The sequence below is a fragment of the Dromaius novaehollandiae genome, chromosome 5 (genome assembly GCF_036370855.1).
Source record: "Dromaius novaehollandiae isolate bDroNov1 chromosome 5, bDroNov1.hap1, whole genome shotgun sequence".
Classification (NCBI taxonomy): Eukaryota; Metazoa; Chordata; class Aves; order Casuariiformes; family Dromaiidae; genus Dromaius; species Dromaius novaehollandiae.
This window is the reverse complement of record NC_088102.1, coordinates 18,528,206-18,540,308: the sequence shown is the minus strand read 5'-3', so window position 1 is coordinate 18,540,308 and position 12,103 is coordinate 18,528,206. Positions and strand designations below refer to the sequence as shown.

The window sequence follows — 12,103 nt, the reverse complement described above, 5'->3', positions numbered from 1 at the left end:
AAAAGTAGTAAGAATTCATCCAGACGATGAACCGGGGTCCAGAAGCTACTGAATGTTTCCTTAAATCTGTCACATTAGAACAGACTGTGCTGGCAGCTGTGACCCACACTTTTAAACTTGCTGGCACTTAAAGAACAGTTTGGTAGTATGACTTATAGCTGATCTGGACTGCAATGTATTTGGAAGTTTGAGACTTCTTTCTCAAAGAGCACCTTTCCTGTTCCAACCAAGCCTCTGGCAGGAGGGCGGGGGGGAGAAAAAGACATTTGATCAGCTTTCTTCCCATGTCTTAGAGACCCAAACATCCAAGTGTCCCCCGTAGTTGTCAAAAATTCTTTAGGAGAGAGTCCACGCTCATAGGCTGTGACTAAACAATCACAGAAGCTAACCAACCTGTGGAGTGCTATCAAACAAGATCATCCTCTCCTTATAGTCCGCATCTCCTGTCCTTTGTGTCACAGTTTTACTTGGGTGCAATAAGCTGCTCAACTCGTTTCTGTCAAGTCTGCTTCCAGCTAGAGCAGATCCCTCATCACACAAACCCTACTGCCAGCACAGAGAAAAAACAAGTAGGCAAATGTGGAAGGCAGGGCAAGAGCACTGCTTTCAGTAGTTAAAACAATCTGTGTCAGACTCAGGTGACCTCCTATAACTTTAGGGACATGGAAATATGAATTTAGGTTCTCTACAGAAGTAGGGAAATATTAGCTACAAACACAGTAAGAGTAAGCCAGGAAACTTAGCACAAACAGGAAACTACAGCTTTTTAAGTGGTTATCATACAAGCAGCAACCGCAACAACCTGTACTTTCCTATAGTTGTACTGTGCACAGGGGATCTTATTCAGCATCCATCTTTATGATATTTTGATTAGTCCAGTAGTTACAAAACAAGCTAATTTTAGCAGCCTAACTCCTCCCACTCAATTAACACTTTTCTGCAGCACCACATTCTCTGCATCAAAGGAATGCTACAGGTTTCTGACTTCTTGAAGTTTTAGTGCTCTCTTCCATCTCCTCCTCAAGCTTAAAAAAAAAAAAAATCTTTAAAATGAGATAAAGTTAACAGCTATTTAGGCAACCAGGTACATTCCCCACTACCACCACAGAACTCTGAAGCACACAGGTTTTAGTTACTTCAAGCTGAAAACTGCAGCAGAGAAAATGACCTGATCAGTGCTGGCAATCAAGATGGTCTCAGCGGGCATTAGTGGTCACCCACTTTTGAAGTCTCCTGCAAAGTTTGGTACCTTTTTCAAGCTACTTTTAATCCTCTTGATGATCTAACCACAAAAATATTTAAGACATGCATGTATTCCTATCCTTAGGAGGCTGAACTCAAAGTGAACCTACTATGGAACTGTTAAAGTGTATAGTATTGTTCTTTGCTTAATTTAAATGCAGAGCTGACTTTTTAGCTCTTCAGATATTTTAATTTCGCTTTAACAATGACCTGAAAGTTAGGTCAGACGCTATTTTGTGTTATGCTAAGTGTACCTTTCCACTGTGAAAGCTCAGTAAGTTACATCAATTCTAATACAGAATATTATCCAGCCACTTGAAAACATTAAATAAGGGAGCAGATGTAAACAAATAAACTTATGTAATTTTAAAATATTTTAGGATAATGTGACACAGTTATAAAGGTGTTTAACCTTCTAAGATTTTAACAGATAGATTTTTTTTAAATAGTAAATTTAGCCAAAAGTGAAAGACAACAGCTAAGCGTTCAAAGCATTCAACATTTGGGGCAAAAACTTTAATTTTTTTTCTCCCAACCAATGAAAACAAATTCACACTCCTGCTTCTGCCACATGCACAAAACATGAATTCAAGAAGCCTCAAATCAACATTTACACCTTCCGCTTCTTGCGATCACCAGTTGATAAGGAATGCTGAAGCCCAAAGACTGTTAAGAAGCACATTCAGCAATATAGCTGATCCAGCTTAAATAGAAAGCAATCGTGGAGCAGACATAAAAAGTTGCCAACTCAACCATAATAAAACTGAGGGAAGACCTTAGCATGGGAACAATGAAGGGCTGAGGGAAGAAGAGCTGACGTTCAGAGGTACTACTGCTAGCCAACACCGTTAGGTATTTGTTTAAAGCCACGTAATTCCTGCAACACAGGCCGGGAAAATAAAAATCTGAAAACGGTGACCAAATTGTTTTTCTGCAAAAGTCTGATTTATTTTTGCAACAACACAATTATGTGCCCAATCGCACAACTCAGTCCAATTCATTATCTTCGTACTTAACCCTGGAATGTAACAATGCTCTAAGGAAAATTTTTCCACTTCCTGCTTTCTCCCTTTTTCATTCTCTTAACAGAAAACTTTAGTAGTAATTTCAGGCTTGAGTACAAGTGAGTCATGGTAAGGAGACAGCAGATCAGATGATCAGATTTATGTTAATATTTACTTAATCACAACAATTTATTTTATAGCTATGACTGCCAGACAAATTCCTTTGAGCATTCATACCGCAACAACATATAGCTGGCACACTTGCTCTAATCTTCCCACAATACACTTGCGTGTATTTAATACTGCTACCATGGGCTTCCTGGTGTTTCACTATTTCAGTCCTGCTGAGATCAAGGGTACTTTTGAAGTTGGATGATATCTGCCTCTAGATCAAAGACTGCACTACTGAATATGACTTTATTTTAAAGTTTCTTACTTCTTACTCTTGTCAAGAGCAAAGTCAACACCTAAAAATAAAAGGAAAGACATACATAGCAGTAAGTCTAAAATTAACTTATTTTTTCTCCTCTGTTTGAATTCAGAAACTTTTGGATCAGCAGGTAGAAAACACTCCCAGGTAAAATTACTGCTTTTGGTCCTATTATCCATGAACATACAACACAACAATGTTGTTCCACGACCTCAGTGGGACTGTGTTTGAGAGTCAGCCAGGTCACCAGGCCAAGATGCAAAAGAGGAATCATATCTAATATAGGCATCTAACAGAATTAAGATACTTAAAGTCAAAACTTCCCAGCAACAACCAGCCTAACTTACTGCACTGCCACATCAACTGTTGTGCTGCAAAACTGGAAGGGAGAAGGGGCTGTTTTGAGACTGCATGATAAAACCAGATGAAGTCTAATCCTATTTAAGAACTATGATACAGAAGAGAAAGGGATAAGTGATTTTACACCTGATCTCTTTGTGAGTCAATGTGTTAAAATGATCACACCAGTACAACTGAGGGAGAGCAGCAAGGTGGCAAGACAACATAAAACTGGAGACAGAGTGCAGAAGCAAGCCGGCAGAGTACATCTCTTCCACTGAGAGATGTGCTTGAACCTCCTGGAGAGTGCTCTACCCTCACAGCCACTGTGAAAGCAGTAAAGAACTTCATTCTGCAACATGCTAGTCCCTGTACTATTAAATGCAATAGGTTTTAGTATGATCAAGTAGATGAGATTTGCTTGCTGATTAGTTCATTCATATCTAAAGGCCAAATTCAGCTTCTCTTGGAATACTTAGTGAACTTGGAATACATAATGATCAAATGAAGCATCAAAGCAAACGGAAGTCAGATCAAGTTTTCCAATGAAGTAGTTTTACTTGGACAGTAGAGATTCTTAGCATATATCCGAACCATCACTGACTTCATCACTGGGAAGCCATCTATTTAAATAGGATAGATTTAAATAGATAAATACTCAGAAAAAGGAGTATCACTGTGTTAGGAGCAGGAATATCTCCATGAAAAGAGCCAAAGCTGAATCATCTGCTGAAGTTGAAGAAAAATGACAACATCTGGATACTTCTTAGAAAGGACCCCGAAGACAAATCAAACAAAAAAACCCAACCAAACAAACAAAAAAAACCACTAGTTGATCAGAAGCTATAAAATACAAACTTCACTTGACACTCAGCTACAAATACCCAACCAAAACTGGGTAAAAGTGAGCAAAATGAGTTGGAAAGAGTGACCAGACTTCTGTATAATAAGCCCAAAATATTTTCCAGGAAACCAAGGAGACAAGCTTTAGCAAGTTTGAAATTGCCCAATACAAATGAACTGAATCAAAAACCTGTGCTGGGGATGGCGGGGGGGGGGGGGGTGGGGGGGGGAAGAGAGAGAGAGCGAGCGAATCTACAGAAGAAAGTTAAGACTTAACCACTGTGGGAACCAACTGATGGAATCAGGTCAGAGAGCATGGGCAAAACAGGATACCTACAGCATGACAGGCTGGAAAGCGTTATTAGAGGAGCAAGCCAAGAAACTTCAAGAAAACCGCCCACTCAGCTATCTCTTGACACCGAGGCAACGCTGTCTCGTCTAGGATCTCTCTGCATAACATCTTGAACTCTGATGTCTGAACGACAGCTTCAAGCATGGAAGTATGCTAGATACAAAACTGGAGACAGGACACTACTGAAATGAAGATCCCTGTCACCTACCTCATGTCCAGTATTACCTTAACACCTTGTCTTCCCTTATTATAAAGTGCTGGAATAAGAAAACTGGCCATTATTGAGGTCTGCATATTTTGCTAAATGACCTGTTAGGCAAGTGCAGGCACATGGTTTTTTCCTCCAATCATATAAGCTTCCTTTTAATTTTGTGTACAAGATAAGACCTGAACAATTCTACAGTATCAGCATGCAGTACAAACAAACTAAAAACAAATTTTGTAAACTAAATGTGAAGCTATTAAATACCATCTTCTACGGCACGGTTCAACAAACAGCTTACTGCTTTCTCCTATAGCTAGGTCATTGCATTTTTTTTAAACCCGTTATTAGTTCAATTCAATACTTATCATATCGGGGGGGGGAGAGGAGAAATATCTGTGAATTTACATTTGCTAGTACTGCATAATATAAAAATTTCAACCCTTTCCTGCTTTTACAGCATTTCTCTTCCGTGCATATGTCCACAGCTTCTTATTCCCTCACTTTACCTCACTGTTACAGATCACCACCACTTTGGTGGTCATTCATGGGTTTATCACTGAAAGGAGGAAAAAGATCTGAAGGCCATAGCATCCCTCCACCCACTCACTCTCAGTCACTATCCCTAGGACGCTTGCAGTGCGGCACCATCTGTGAGCAGAGCAGCCGAGCTCACACAGTTGCGCTAGCCTTTCCCAGGCACCAGGGCACACTGCTGAGGCTCTGCAAGGCCAGCCCCTCTGCCACTGGTGCCATCCTGGTGCCTCTCCCCAGGCTTAGCGGTGGGAAAACCTTTAAGGAAAAGCCAGGATCCTGTTACCACTGACTCACAGAATATATATTTTTTTATTTATATATCTCTGTGTGTGTGCGTGTGTGTACACACACACACACACACAGAGAGAGAGAGAGAGAGAGAGAGAGAGAGAGAGAGAGAGAGAGAGAGAGAGAGAGAGAGAGAGAAAACACGCGTGTGCACACACAGCTGCTTTATAGTCCACTATGGAAAAGGATGCTGGTTTAGAACACACTGATCCAAGTTAAATGAGCAATAATAAAAGAAATAATAAAAATCAGCATCACATCAAACATCAGTTGTTTTTTTTCAGCATTTACTATCACTGAAAACATAAAAGCTATTTTCCTGTCTATAATTCTACTTGAACTCTTTGAGCTCCTTTTGTGTTGTCAACCATTGCTTATCTGTTTTGAGAAAAGCTACACTGTGCTTCTGCAGAGCATCTTCAAATTCCTCAGTTGTCCCAACTCAGATTTCCAATTTGAGGAGAGAAATTTACACCCTGCTCATTTAAGAAAGGAGGCATAATCATTCAGTGTCTTACTGAGGGCCTTCTTCACAGTCTAATTCCCTCATCAATATCCTTGAGCATACTAAATCCTTTTTAGCACTTGTATAATGTGCATGTACAAAAAAAGAAAGCACGCACTGAGAAACTGTATCCTTACATTACTATTTTCATTTCAACTTTTTTCTTACTTTCTTTCGGCTGATCTATTGAACTGTCCAGTTCTCAAGTAGTATTGATTGGTACAATATTGTACAGGAATTAAGAATAACATTTCACTTATTAACAGTAAAGCCGTTGCCACTTCTGCATTTCATTTAACTTTAATGAAGTTTTCAGGCGTATGGGGGGGAGGGTAGGGGACAGCAGGGACCACAAAAACAACATAAGTCTACAAACACTTTATTCCTCTCCCTGTGGCGGTGTATCTCAGAAAACACCTCTCCTTTGTCTTCTGGAAGTTATATTTCAGCATGATTTCAACTTTCAGCATCATCTGAAAAATAGCTTCCTAGTATCATCCTCTAGGAGAGATAGGAAACTAAGCAGTTTAACTACTGCATATCTCTATCTTCCACGGTTCAAAACAACCCATTAGGAGAACCTATTGTTCTTGTTCTATTTTACTGAATTCTGTTAGACAATTTAACATTAATTAAAACTTCATAACCTTGTCAAATTTCTTTTGACAGCTAGAAGTTACTGACATACAGGCCTACTGTAAAAAGTTAATTTTTTAATTAAGATGAACTAGCCTAAGGGAACTGCGTTGCTGGCATCTCGGTGAATTCCATTCCCACCAACGGATGAAATGGCAAGCAAAGCTCCTGCCACCCCAAGAGGCATTAGTCCACTGCTCAGTAGCCCCAGAGGTTGCAGTAACCCCAGCCAGCCTACAAGTGCAGGAGGACTGCAGCAACTTTTGAGTTATCTTCAAGAATAATGGCCAGGTATGAACCCTTCTAAATTTTAGGTCTGAAAATGCTGACTGCCTCCTGTTCTGTGCATCAAGAAATAGATGCTTTTATGTCCCGCAACACTGGTGCAATTAAGCCTTTTTCAAATTTACCTTCCATTAACCAGTAATATTACAGACTGTGTACTCTCTTTGACATAAACTACAAAAATAATCATTCAGGTTTACAGCCTTGCTAACAGATAATACTTGACAGCAACTCCAAACATTTCCTTCTCTCATATCCCCCACCCCATGTCATTTACACCCAAAAAAGGGCTTACAGATGAAAGTAGGACATAGGACATATTAAGACCAGTTACACCTATCAGAAATGAATATCATGCTTCAATGATGACACTCAATACAGTTAAAATTCACACAGCATTTTTTCTACCCCTAGATAACACAGATGCATTATCTCCAGTTCAAAGATGGAAAATAAGTTCTTTTTTCTTAAAATACCTTGCCAGCCACTGACAGCAAGACTCAGCGTGCATACTTATGCTGCAAAATTGGAAGAATGCAAGACTTCAGCTAAGAGCTTAAGAGAAAACAAGTAATTGTAGGTACTGTACTATCACCACAGTGAAGGATCCTATTTTCAAGAAGGACTACAGACTCTTCAAAAAAAGGAGTAAGAACCACAGACAAATGAAGGTGTTAGCATTTCTAAAAAAAACCTTAGTCATTATGTTCAAGTCCAGAGTACAGCTTTCTCAATTATTTATGAAGACGAAAGTCCTAACTCATAGCTTCTGCTGAGTTGGCTACAGGGTAAGCTGCTGTAAAGTAGCATTTAAACTGTTCCATGACAACAAACATCGTTAATTCTGGTAATTCAAAAGCCCAGATAAATTCAGCTCCCCCCCCCCCCCCCCCCAAGCAACATACCCTTTTTTCTCTCCCAGTCCTACAATAACAGCCATGTAGAATTCCTACAGGGAAATGACACATCAGTGGTGCATTCACACTTAAATTTAAGATATGCCTGATCCCACTGACAGATACAGCTTCTATTTCTTCTTCAAATAACATTTAACTAGGGAAGCATACTACAGCTATTGTACATATACATTTTAAAGAGAAGATGCACTTGAAATATGAGCAAATACAACTGCACCTGCAAAAGGCCATTTGATTTATCTGTGGGCAAAGCGAAGAAGTATGAGCAAATGTTTCTTGCCCGCCCCCACCGAACACATGAAGGCATACTACCCGCTGCATACCCTGCTCCTACTCCAGAAGGACAGAGTTACTGAAAGGCACTGAAGAGAAAGCACAGGGCCAGATGGGAGAAATAGAGCTTCATTACCCGCTGATGGTTTACTGGCTGCTATACCGGTGAGACTATGTATGGAGAAAATTGACCTACTCAAAGCTGGGGAAACAACCACTTTCTTCCCCTCTCTTCTTTTTAAACTACTTTTTGAATTATTGCCAAAAGCACTGATTTATTTCAATACTGGTTTTTAACATTAACCCTTCAACAAGTTTAATATTAAAGCTATCACAACTGACTACATGCTAAAAAACTGTTCTGATGAAGTCATTTATTCTATAGAAAGCAAAGTATTACATACCTTGTGCAAGCATGTTAAACTCCAGGAACAGTGCTATGTGATAAAGCTCCATAGCTTCTTCAGCCCTAGTCATGTTTAGTTTTCCTGCTACAAGAGCCTGAACTTCACTTAAACTACCCACTGAAGGGCTAGAGTGCAAAACAGAGAGGTCCACCACATCTGTATACATACAGTTTAAAATGACCTTAGCATATTTTTTTGGTATGATAGACTCATCCAATATAATTCTAGTTGGAGTCCGCAGAGTCCGGTCTGTGATTTCTTCACCAGTTCGTATCCTCCTTTGCAGCAAGTGCCGAAAAAATGGAGATCGTGATGAAATAATAGCTTTGTGAGCTCTGAGCTCTTCATCTAGGCAGTTCTGACTTCCACCAAAGGTTTCAACTAAATCAGAGTTGGATGAAAAGCTAAGAACCACATCATAGTAGCACATGTAGTCAAACAGCGCACGCATGTCAACATCTAAGGAATTTGGCGTTCCAAATTCTTCACTAAGCTGCACAAGGATATCAACATTTTGAAATCTTGAATCCTCCATTCCAAATTCTCCCGTATAAAGGTAGTGTAACAAAGCAGAAAACATAGGCATATCTATGCCAGCTGTGTTAATATCCATTATTATTTCTGCCCCATACTCTGGTGAGGAAGAAAGCAAAGTCTTAAAAAACGGACATCTTGCCGCCAAAATCGCACGATGCACAGGAAAACAAGTTTCTTGAAATATTAAGTCTACATCAGTACAATATTTGTACTGATAAAGATCAGCCATGTCTTTCTGTAGCGTCCTGGCTTCTGGTCTTGCCAAATTAGCTTGTAGATAAAGTTCCTTTAAGGCTGACGTTCCTTCATATTCTTCTACCAATGCATTAACATCTCTGACATCCCAGCCTGAGAGAAGTTCTCGCATCTGCTTGGCATGATCAGCAGATCGGCTAGATTTCCGACGCTTAATGAATTTCTTTTTGAGGGTGGCAAGGCCAGAGGTTTTCTTTTTCTTGTCTTGAGGTTTCTCATGGCCATGGTCAAGGCTATACAGCTTTGATTCACAGCCATAACCTTGATGAGAGTAGGATGATGTCCCTGAAGGCAAAAAGGAAAATTTAATGCATTTATTCTTTAAATGGAAAGATCATAACACCAAAGCAGTTAAGAGACCACTAATGTCTCCTCAAGTTACAGTTTTTCCTTCTCCTCAGATCAGATAAATTAACAAGTTCACACCTATATAAGGCTGCAAGTCAAGTTTTCAAGTGCAAAAATCCTTGTGTCTAAAGAAGTTTATGTCTATTTTTTTGTAGAATTTACCCTTAGGTCTAGGAACCAAGCAGTGCCACTTGATGCAGTTTTGTAGCACTTGGTACACTGTTATCTAAGCAGGAAACAGAAACTGGTCAGTGTGGCAAATTCCAGTCCAGTAACTAGGAGATGAAAAATATAACCTTTATAAAGACCTGTATGAACTTAGTGAAATAGCAGCCCCCTTCATCCTTCACACTAATTTTCAAGTTCTAGTCTTCCAGCACTGTCATTTCAATAAGAAAAGCATACCTGGTGTTTTATTATACATATATATATATAGCAGTCGTAAGAAAAAGAGATGGGGGAGAGAAGGGGGAGGGAAGAGAGAACACAATACCCAAAACAGTCAAGAAAACTGAGAACAATGAATCAATTTTCAATGCAGACTTAGTAAGAAAATAGAACTGTCACATGATAATCAAGAAATGCTGAAAAGTCAAACAAAATGGGCTCTTTGCCCACAGAACTACAGATGCTAGTTTGCATATACATTCCATTTAAAACAGAGCATGTAAATTTTACTTTATTATTAGCAATATCCTTTGAATGCAGCAGTATATAGTTAAAGAATACATATCAATTATTTTTCCTCAAAGACCATTTATAGGGAAATTGTGTCATGAACCAAACTTGTCACGAAATGAAAAGAATAGATTCCTTTCGACACTATGTGCCATACCTGACCTGTTCTGCTAAACGAACCTTTTCTGAACGTCAAACAATTTGATGTTAGCTACATGTACAAGTAAAATAGCTTGCAAGTTAACAAGAAAAGGGGAATTAGGAGCTGTGTTTCTAGCAGTAATGGGAAACTGAAGTAATTTTTTAATTAAGAGTAGTTAAAAACTATAGTTTAACAGCAGTGACTCCAATGTTAAATGACTATTTTCTAATTTAGCAAGCTTTTTGGTTGAAATCCGTGTCTTTTTTTATATAGACTTTTCACTCTAAGCCAGATGTTGAAGAGTTAGACATGACAGAAAACACACACAAAAACAACTTTTTCTTCCAAACAGTATGGTGGAAGACAACAGTTTGCAGATAGTGTGAATATCACCCTTGTAATGATAAACTTGCTGATCTTAGAATAAGATAATGTGTCCCTTCTTTTACATCAGCATGTATACTATATGTAGTTACAAAGGAGAGGAAGAAGGGGGAAGAAAAAAGATTCATCTGAAACAATATTTGCCAAAGTCTTTTTAGTAGAAATAGTTAACAAGTTTAACTTTGCTGCTTGTCCTTTTTGCATTTTGAAGTTGACTGCACATCCAACCACCACATACATTTTGTGGCCTTTTATAACTTGTTCATGATTTTTCTCTCACAGTTACACTTGTTTCAGGTAGATTTGATGCAATGCTATCTTGCTGTGCTATTTTGACAGTGATGCTACAGGCCAATCTGTCAAAACCCAGTACTTATAGTTACTATGCTATTTCAGACAAGTACTTCTAGAACTGTGAAAGACAGAAGCAATCTGAATTCCTATTTGAGAGCACGGCAACTGTAGCAATCTAAAATTTCTGTAAATTATTTTATTATTTAAGCCTCAGGAATAATTGCTAAATAACCTTATAAAATGGCTTTTATGTCAAGCCAATTGAAACTCTCCCATATCATACAATGTAATGGTTTTACAACTCATTTATTAGGGAAAGCTTTGGGATGCAGGAAAGACCTCTAATCATTTTATCCATGTTCCTTAAAATTCTGCTAGATCAGGCAGTATGTTATTAATCATACTGAAATTTCAAGACATTCAAAAAAAAATTTAAATGAAAAGATGGCAGTAACTCAAAACAACTTCAAAGAGATCATGTTGCAAAATCCACCATATAAATTCTTTCCGCATGATACATCAAATCCCCATTTTTCTATTGTTATATCTAGTCTCCTGCTGATAGGGACAATTCTAGAATTTCTGCTCCATTAAAAAAGAAAGCATAGATGGCATTTTACAATAAAAGTAAGACTGCTCTGTGGGCATTGTATAATCATTTTGCTGAGAGGAAACATGCTACATTGTTATTTGAAGTATTTTGGATTCCAATGACCAATTTGAGGATGTGAAATATTCTCTTATGCTAACGAGAAAATAGGACACCAGAAGTCTTAATTTCTTGCTTCCCTGAAGGCTGCCATGAGATATTACTTACATGTGAATCACCCGAAGATACCAAAATACCATTCAAATATATGTGTACCCAGAGCCACATACAGGATTTACCCTCAGATATATTACAAACAGTGCTATTAACTATTACAAATAAACAAACAGTGCTATTAGTAGGGCTGTCGCACAGCTACTTTTTGCCAGAGACAAGAACAAGGGCAGAAAGCCTTAAAGCGGAGATGCATCAGCATAGCCTATCTGGGTTCACAACAGCTAGCAGTTCAGTATCCCTCAGTGACACAATTTGAGAGTCTCTTTCTGACCTACCTGTATTTCTTGATAAGGCAGCAGCATTAGAAGGAAGAAATAAATTTTTATTCCTCATTTCCACACCAAAATGCACTGATCTATTAAGTACTGTTAAAAAGCAA

General features: G+C 38.6%; 1 protein-coding gene across 4 annotated transcripts in view; it reads right to left on the bottom strand.

The window, feature by feature from the left end:
* The window catches only part of BTBD7 (BTB domain containing 7), a 57,554-nt gene that overhangs the window by 22,709 nt on the left and 22,742 nt on the right, over window positions 1-12,103 (bottom strand). For all 4 annotated transcript variants that reach the window (XM_026111652.2, XM_026111643.2, XM_026111674.2 and 1 more), the window contains exon 3: window positions 8,258-9,337. In XM_026111652.2, the coding sequence (XP_025967437.1) occupies window positions 8,258-9,337 (1,080 nt within the window). The remainder of the gene's footprint in view (window positions 1-8,257; window positions 9,338-12,103) is intronic.